Source organism: Carassius auratus, chromosome 27 (genome assembly GCF_003368295.1).
Source record: "Carassius auratus strain Wakin chromosome 27, ASM336829v1, whole genome shotgun sequence".
Taxonomy (NCBI): Eukaryota; Metazoa; Chordata; class Actinopteri; order Cypriniformes; family Cyprinidae; genus Carassius; species Carassius auratus.
Window position 1 is genome coordinate 1,325,088 of NC_039269.1, and position 9,834 is coordinate 1,334,921.

General features: G+C 35.1%; 1 protein-coding gene across 1 annotated transcript; it reads right to left on the minus strand.

The window, feature by feature from the left end:
- Nucleotides 1-1,514: 1,514 nt before the first annotated feature.
- LOC113046336 (myeloid-associated differentiation marker homolog) lies at nucleotides 1,515-5,888 on the minus strand. The gene is made up of 2 exons (XM_026207224.1): nucleotides 5,780-5,888; nucleotides 1,515-2,754 (listed from the first exon to the last, which is right to left on the minus strand). Exon 2 carries the CDS (start codon nucleotides 2,665-2,667, stop codon nucleotides 1,786-1,788), a length of 882 nt encoding a protein of 293 aa, XP_026063009.1. The 5' UTR covers nucleotides 2,668-2,754; nucleotides 5,780-5,888; the 3' UTR covers nucleotides 1,515-1,785.
- Nucleotides 5,889-9,834: the final 3,946 nt, after the last annotated feature.

Genomic DNA, 9,834 nt, shown 5'->3' on the forward strand with positions numbered 1-9,834 from the left:
CATTCACACAACGCTTCGGTGTGTGCTGTTCTCCTCTTAGCACAGAGGGACTTACAGAGAGAGAAACAGTGCCACAAATGCTCTCTCGCTCTTTGATAACACAATGAAAACATTCTCATTCAAGCATCGAGGAGTGTGTAACAGTCTGTGACAGGCACATGCAGATCCCAGAGACTTACAGCACAGAAAACAACCTTTCATTTTATTTCTTATCCTGAGGTAGTTGTGTTACTGATACTGCTGGTGTACAGGAGAACAGCAATGGTTTTTAAAGAGATTTGACAAGAAAAACATCTAAAGCATTTGCATATACTTGGCAAATCCATGTGTACACATACAGCAATAATATCCTGTAAATATAAATCTAATACTATGTGTATATAAGAATAACAATATATTCCATGTATTCAGTGTTTCATGATATGTCCACATATACATTTATATTTCTCTTCATCATCAGTGTGTCTTATGTTAGAGAAGTTAGATTTTAAAAAATAATTTTGTAACCAATCAGTCCGCCATATAAATGGTTTGACATATATGCACCAAACAGAAGTGTTATGTACTGATACTTATCAAGTATTACATCCATCACACATATTAAGTGCAACAGTTTTATGATGTTGATTTCCTGAATGAACTGAAGGGTGTTATTGTCTTGACTGAAAGTGTGACATTCACTCACACTTACACACAAATGTTTCCTACACGCAAAGCAACAAAGTAAAACAATATGTAAAACAGAAAAAAAAATAAGCTATTTTTGTCAAACTTGTGTTAAGGAAATAAAGGTAATGATTTACTTTTATATACTACCGTTCAAAAGCCTGGGGCCAGTTTGACCTTTTTAACATACTTCTTTTAATAGTTAATACTTTTATTCTGCAAGGATGCGTTACATTGAAAAAAAGTGACGGTAAACACTTTTACAATGTCACAAAAGATTTCTACTTAAAAAAAACCATAAGTATCATGGTTTCCACAATAATATTGGGAAACAAATATGTTTAATAAGAAATGTTTCTTGAGCATCAAATTGGCATATAAGAATGGTTTCTGAAGTATAATGTGACTGGAGTAATAGGTGAAATTTCAGCTTTGCCATCATGGAAATAAATGACATTTTATATATATATATATGAAGAGTTCAGATGCAAAAGCCTCTAAGTGCCATCTGAGATTTTCATCTAAAATTTTGATTTTTTTCAGGCTCTTATATTAATGTTCAGTTATTTCACTTTAATAGCCTGGAAAAGGACCTGCATATTGCCATTAAAGTAAAATGACTCAACATAAGCATAGGAGCTTGATAAATATCCTAATTTTAGATGAAAATCTCAGATGGCACTTTGAGGCTTTTGCATCTGAACTCTTCATATATATATATATATATATATATATATATATATATATATATATATATATATATATATATATATATATATATATATATATATATATATATTAAAAAAGCAAACAGCTATTTAGTATTCAAATGATATTTCACCCTAAGACTTCTTTCAAAAACCCTCAAAAATCTCACCAACTTCAAAACTTTTGAAGGTTTTTTATTGTATTCTTTGTTTTTTTTAAATATATAATACATTTTGTCCATTTTGTTACATTTTACACTTGTGTAAACTTTTCAAAGTCTAACTTTTTGTACACATGATTGCTAAAGAGGCAATGAATATAGTTCAGGGCCTATCATTTCAACATCGCTACACTCCAGCCCACTTCCCTCTTTCTGCCTTCTATTGTTTTTCCTTCCTCTTGTATTATGTATTAAACAGTAACAAACACTACCCTGGCTGAGTAGATGAGATCAGCCAGATAAAGAAAGAAGTTGAGAGCGCTGAGGACTGAGATGGCCAGCAGCTTGTCCCATAGGCACAGGCCAGTGCTGGAGCCACAGCTGTTGGGTCTGTGGCTCTGGCCTCCGTGCTTATTGTCGAACTTATAAATAGGCCAGATGATAGTGGCAGTCAAATACAAGCCCACAGCCAGAATGGCGTATGTGGACAGGAAGCGGGCAAAGGAGAAGGGCAGGCAACCTGTGCACTCTCCTACGCACATCACGATAATGGCTGCCGACAAGATGAAGCAGATGCAGTACACGGCCAAGCACCACTTGGTCGCTGCATACTGATTATAAGTTATGGGCTCGCTGATGAAGATGAGTATGATGCAGGCGACGAAGGTCTCGCACACCTTTAGCAGCCCTGGTGCCGTGGCCATGTAACCGGCTACTTCTCCTGGACGAGGCCTACTCAGTCTCACCTCGCTTAAGTATGCAATGGTGGCGAGGCAAGAAAAAACAGTAGACACGATGCGGCAATTGATCATCAAGGTGCGGCCAGCGTAGCCCTTTAGGAAATACAGTGGGAATATGATCGAGGCGGAGAGGCAGAGGAGAGAGGCGTAGCAGGCGAGCGTGATCGGAAAATTCTTCCATGAGATCGGGACACGAGTCTGCAGGCCAAACATTTCCACTAAGATTATCAGAAGAGTTACAACAAAACTAAAACTCCAGCAGAACACGCACCAGTCACCGGTGCCGTGGGTTAGACTCGCTCCATAAAGAGCTACGCTGAATGCTATGCCAGTGAAAACCATGGCAGCCACACGGGCCCACAGGAGAGGCGAGGAACGCAACACCACCACCATGATAGACAAAAGATTTATAGAGCAGTTAACGTCTGCTAGGATTAACAGGTAGAGATGTCCACTTCTGTTCAGGGGCTTCTTGGTTGTCTAGGAGTGAATGAAGAAAAGGTAATCAGTCAGTGGTGAGAAATAAATGTTTACACATATATAATATAAAACATCTCATAAATTTTTCAAAGATTAAATGAATAGTTGACCCAAAATCGACAATGTCGCTACTTATTCAGACTTTTGTTTTCACAAACCTGTATGAGTTACTTACTTCTTTGGAACACAATTTAATTTTGGCAAATTTCTGTATGTTTATTTGTGTGTGTGTGTGTGTGTCTGTATGTGTGTGTTTTCCATGCAAAGTTGTTTTTGATCCCATTGAATTAGATTGTATATGGATAACAAATCAAAATTAAGTGAAGAAATTACACCTGGAATACACTACTCAACTTTTGCCCAGATTTTTGCCCTGATTTGCAGTCTGGACATGCTGATACTAATTGACAAAGTCACAGCCAGTTTGTAGATTCTTGGCAGAAAGAGTTGCTAGAATTTGCAGAAAATCACAGTGTATTAAAGGCGACATATGCTTCAGACTCTGATTCCATCAGGGCAGAGGATACAAAAACATGTTTCATAATTTGTGACAATTTTAGCTAAAAAAAAAAAAAAATATATATATATATATATATATATATATATATATATATATATATATATATATATATATATATATATATATATATATATTATTATTTTTTTTTTTTTTTTTTTTTTAATGTTTTTATTTGTATTAATTTTTTTGCATAATGGGCACAGGCTCTTTTTTGCTTCAGATTACAATTCTACACAGTTGACAAAAACCAAACATTTATATTTTGAGCTGATTTTAGAACACATTGTTTTCATTTGTTGTGAATGTCCTAGCAACCTGGCACGTTTATATGTGAGTATGTTGTTCTCAGAACAAACAGAAAGTCTAGTGTGTGATCCTTGATTGTTTATGTTGATTTTTTCTTTAATCATTTACAAGTTTATAACATCTAGTATTTTAAAATCTCCTAAGGTTACAAAAGTCACGTGTGCATGTATCACACAGGTTTGCAACAAAATGAGTTTGAGTAAATGATCACAGATGTGTCATTTTTGGGTAACCAGTCACTTTGATATCAAGGCAGAGTGAGGTTGTTTACTGAGTAATATATCTGTTTAAAGTTAATCTGTGATCACAATAATTTCATTTTGGTGACATGGGTAGTTAAAATTCCTTACAATGTCCAACTGAGACTTGTAGAATAATAAGCCATACAGTCATGCAAATCAAAATGGTCACATACTGAATAAATTGGTACTCTACAACAAAGCGTCTCTAAATGTCTTTCGGAATTCCAGAATGGGGTCAGTGAAATTATCTCTGTAATGTATTCGAGCTATTTAGACAAATGCAGCACAAGCAAGACCTTTTCTCCAAACTACAGTCCATCTGTCATCAACCTCTGTGGGAGGAGCCAGATAGGCTAACAATTAGAGCATTGAGACCCTCTCCCAGCCCTCCTACACAGTTCTGTAGTAGCCAGGAATACCTCGTTAATCTTGTCGGAGAGGTTCAAATAAACAATGGAGGCATGTTTACATTTTCAAGTTAAGTAGATGGAACATAACATGTTTAGGAAATAGGGACATAAAGCATAAAATAAACGGCAAAAGAAGCAAGACTCCAGGCAGATGAATTCAAAGCCACAAATGGACAGACAGCCAAGGGGTTTGAAAAGGTGTGTCCTTGCGCCTCATGACGAGCCATATTTTAAACACAGGCGGGAATAGTATATAGTTGTGAGTAATTTATCCATCACACTCCTGTCCTCTTTCTCTGACTAGTGTCAGATTTTCCAACTTGCTGATCTATTCCAAATTTGCTGCATCCCATAAAACTGCAAAAAGAGAGGGATGTGGTTGGAGTTTTCCACACTGAATTCCCCCAACCACTCTATCCTCACTTGCTGTTCTAGCCCACACTCACCTTTCTCTTTTATACTTCTTTTATTCCCATTCTGAATTGGTTAGGCTATACAGAAAGTGAATGCTAACTCCTTGCTTTTGTCATCCACTCACAGCTGTTTAACATGAGATGAAATGTTACTGAATTAATTGCAATATACAAATTCTCATCTTCTCCTTATGCAACAGAAGTTGCCATTGTCAAAGAAAAAAATATCTGAAAATAGATACAAGTAAACACATGTATGAGAAAACAGGACATGACATGAGGTTGGAAAGCTGGAGACAGAGTCATGGAGGTCACGCGGATGTCTTAGACATGAGACATAACTTGATTTTCTCCATTAATCTTGGTTACATTGCAGTTACTTTTCTGTGCAGAAAAAAATAGTTTACCTGGTGCACTAAGAGAAAAGAAAGGTACCCTTTATTGAAAATTGAAAAATTCACTTAGTGTATCGGAAACCAAGTTTGATCTTATGTAAAATACCAGAATGGAAGCAGCAACACTATAGCCTAAACTGGTCTTAAATGGAAAACATAAAATAAAATTATTTTTTCTTGAAGCAAGAAAAGTCAACAATTTGTATCAGATGAACTGATCAACTAAATATGAAGCAGAACGTGAAAATGACATTTAGCTGGATATGAGATCACCATCCTAACAGACACTGGCTGCTGTAAAAGTTGCAGTAGTGGGCGTGCCTCTCCACCTGCCGCACCCATAATACAGTATAATCTTCTCTTTAAAATAATAATAATAAAGAACGCATATTGAAATAAAACGTTCCAAATGTCTTAGTAAAGCCTTAGATTTCTGTCTCCGTCATTATTCCAGACGAAATATAGTAATTTTTACACAAGCGCAACACGTGACAGGTGCAAATACAACATAAATATTTTACATTTTATTCATTTTTATCTGTCAGATTGATCGCTGCGGATACACACTATGCCAAAGTGAAAGTTTGAACAAATTAAATCAAATAATTGTATCGCTATCAGAATACAGAACGCGATTAAAACAATCTGTAGTTAGGCTATAAAGAACGTAATGTAACGGTGATGGATGCTAGACGCGTCTGCTTTAAAAAAAAGAGAAAAAAATCTGCCTGTTTCTTACCGGCTTGTCCCGTTATCTTTCTCTCCGACTTGCTCAGTTTGAAACAAGTAGGCGCGGTCTTGGATCTGACTTTTCATCAGTCAGGAGGACACTTTAACCCAAGTTTATGAGGGATACCCTCCACCCACCCCCAATCCGCTCATTACATCTCTCTCTCTCTCTCTGTCTGTCTTCTGCTCTTTCTTCAGCACTCATCAACTGCAATACTCCTCACAAGTATTTCTGAGCATGAATTTACTTTCACATTCATACAGTTACTGAATTCAGTCCCGGCCATAGAAAAAGACCCAGAGAGTTTATTCACAAGGCCATTTATAGTGTCATTCACTGTTTTATTGACTGTACTTAGCTAACTTAATTAACAAAAAATAAACCAAATTCACTACCTTTTACATTGCATCCCATTAGATTCCCTTATGAAACAAAAATATATTGCTGTATATTGGAAAATATCATATAATATATTAGGCATATATTCTTATATATATTTATTTTTTCCAATATATTGCAATATAGAAAGCGGCAATCATGTGTATATTTAGCAATATATTATATAATATATGTGTCATCAATATATTATTAAATGTATTCAAATATATAAAATATTAGAAATAAAAAGGGAAAATAATATATTACAATATATCACAATATATTTTAAGAAATATATTGGTAAATATATTTTCCTTTCGTAAGGGTTATAACAAGAAATATGAAATACCTGATCAGAATGATCAATTTAAACAGTAATTTCTGAAATTATTGCACATCTTCTTGGGCATTAAAATGTCTGGATATATTACTGCTGTAATGCATGCTGAAAACGAATGTCATGCAGGATATATCAGTAAGTGCTGCGAATAGCTTGTGAGACAAAAGACTATAGCTCACAAACGCTGACAGGATAAAATTAAGGTTGTATATTTGTAGTGAGGGTACGTAGACCTAAAGGTTAGATTGATATATTTAGTAATGATTAAAATATATTTTACATAATGTCAGGGTTTTGCACTGACACTGTTTGTCTTGTGTTTTTCTTTCTTGTGTCTGTCTTGTTTCAGCACATGGCCTTGTTTTCCTTGTCCATGTGCTTCCTTAGCCCCTCCTCCTTGTTTCCTCTTTACAACACCCTCTTGTTAGCCTAGTTGGTCTAATTGTGCTCACCTGTCCCTCATGTATTTTCCTCCCTATTTTTAGTGCACCTTGCCCTTTTGTGTTTGCTGGTCTGTGGTCATTCTCACCTTCTCTATCTATGGATGTGGCTGAATATGTGTTTGGGTTGCTCTGTCTGGTTGGTCTTGTGTCCTTGCAGTTCTATGTTCTTGTCTTGCTCCTTGTTTTAGTAATTAGTTTTAGTAATTAGTTTGTTTGTACTTTTGTGTTTATTTGTAATATTTAGTTGGGCTTTTCTAGTCTTGATTCTTGGTTTTGTTTGACTATTTGGAGTTGGTTAAATTGGTAACCTTTATTAGTTTGTTGCGCATATATATATATATATATATATATATATATATATATATATATATATATATATATATATATATATATATATATATATATATATATACATACATGCATGCGCATCTATCACTCTTCCTCCCACCCCCCACCCCCCTTCTTGAGTTAAATTTTTATTTTTGTGGAGCTTTGTCCTGTCTTGTGTTCGACTTCCTGACCTGTTGCCATGTGTCCTGCCCTGGTTCTACCTGCCTGGCATTTGGTCTGTCTCAGAGTCTGTGGTCAAGTTCCGGAGCTCTGCTCTATGGTACCTTGTGTGGTCTTCTCCGTCAGCCTGGTCTTGCTGCCCCCTCTGCCAAAGTGTTCTGCCAGTTGTTTCCTGAAGCCTTCCCTAGCTGTTCCTGTTGTGGTATCTAGTGCACTTCACCATCTTGTATCTTGTTATATCTCACTGCAGTTGGGTCCTCCTTCCTAGATCCCTGACATATAATTTCCAGAAAGTCAAGTGATTAAAACAACTTGACACCCCTGCTTGAACTGAACATCAATCATGTTCAGTTTAATGTTGTAAAAGAAGAGAAACACACTGAAGCTTAGGTGTCCCACATTACACTAATCCACCCTGTGTGTGTGTATATATATATATATATATATATATACACACGCAGTTCTTTAATGCAAGCCATTTCTCACCCATGTCAAAGAGACTTTTTCAAGATAAAAGTAATTTTGGTGTCTTATCTATATTGGTGAGAAATACAATTTGCCATTACCAATTACTTCACCGTCAACTGTGTTGAAATGTCTCAGTAAGGGTTCATATGGTGATTTCATGAAAGTAATGTATATTTTTTTTCTTTAAGAAAAAACACACCAAAAAATCCTAACATTTTATACCACCAGAGAGAGCTCTAGTCAAAAGTGCAATTTATATTATATGTTGCTAAGATGCAAGAGCATTTTACTATGGAAAGCAGCTGTTTGTTCGTGGTTAGAACATCCGCTCACTGAAAGAACTGCTGTTAAAAGTGTAAACCGTGATTCTCCTCTCGCTTCAAACACTTTGAACTCCTCCTCACAAGCTGTTACAATGTCCACACACCGAATAGAGAGAGAGAGAGAGAAACTACACTAAGAAGATGAGAGTTTACGAGGAAGGAAGAGCGTGGCTGAGCAAGCGGAAAATAAATTTGCCCATTCGCACATCTCTTTCGATTTGATAATCTTGTTTGCTGTGATGTTGTAACCAGTGATGAGCTGATAATAATACTTAAGCTTCCATGACAACTATCATGACTATCAAATGTATATTTAATAAAATTATTATATATATTGTTCAGGATTATAGTTTAGTTAGAATGACAGACAATATAATTATTGATGTAATTATCAGTCCAATATTGATAACACCATTGATTTAAAAAATCACTACTCGTCAGTAATCAAAAGATGACACAATAGTTAATTTCATTATGACATACATTTTTAAAGGCTGCTTCTGAGTTATCTAAAGTAATGTATTAATAATCATTTTAACTATTAATTAATATTGATTAATTACTGCAAATTATTCCAACTGAAATGTCTTTTACATTTACCTCCAGATTAGATTAATGCCATTTCTTCTAGCGCAGGGAGAGGGGACAGATTTGTTAAAACATCTAGGATTTTCTTTAAAAAAAAAAAAAATTACAATTCAAAATATATATCTAAATGTGGTAATTCATAATCTTAAAATTAACCCTTGTGATCAGACAGTCTTCTACTGCAAAACAAACGCTTTTAACAAAAAATATATGGATACACAATACTATATGAAGGAATTTTCTTTATTTTTGTTTTTGGGATTTTTGGGTAGGCCTACTGAATCCTTTTTCAATTTTGACACATTATATGTGTGTGTCTGGGAGAGAGAGAGGCAGTGTTTGATATGTGGATGTGTGGAAGTACTGTCACTTAATTTCTGTGTATTTGTGTTTTGCGTTGTGACTGATTTTGTGATTTTATTTGACAATTCTGAAAATAAAAATAATAAACTCAATTGTGGGTCTCCAGGCCCCAAACATCCTGACTCTGACTTTTTGTCACACTAAAATACAACCAGAAATCATTCCACAATTGTATTTATTTATTTATTTTTTGTAGAACTAGCACAAAATGACGAAGTGATGCCATTTAGATGAAGGTAACTTTTATTTTATCTTATTACATTTTTTCAGCAAACATAATTTGGGATCTCAAAGGAGCCTGAACAGCACATAAGGATTAATATTAAAATTGCATTTTAGTTGGTAATAATATTTGTTTACAGTATTAATAAAAAAGTTTTTGTACATACTCTCATTGTAATAATAGTGAGGGACCCTTACTCACCTTGCTGGGTGAAATTGGTGTTATATGCTGCCACCTGCTGGTGAGAACCAAACATGCATTGTGAAGTTACAAATGACTATTTCGTTTACTTTTCCTGTTTCCGACTCTTTTTTTTTTATTTAAATAAATAAATACATCCCTCACGATCATAATCACAAATATAGCAATGACTTTTGAGAGGGGTAGGCTGCTGGATGTATGATGTATGATGTATTTACAGGTGTATT

What these genes read in the sequence shown, in the direction of transcription:
- LOC113046336 (XM_026207224.1), bottom strand. Translation starts at nt 2,667, where the DNA reads ATGGTGGTGGTGTTGCGTTCCTCGCCTCTCCTGTGGGCCCGTGTGGCT.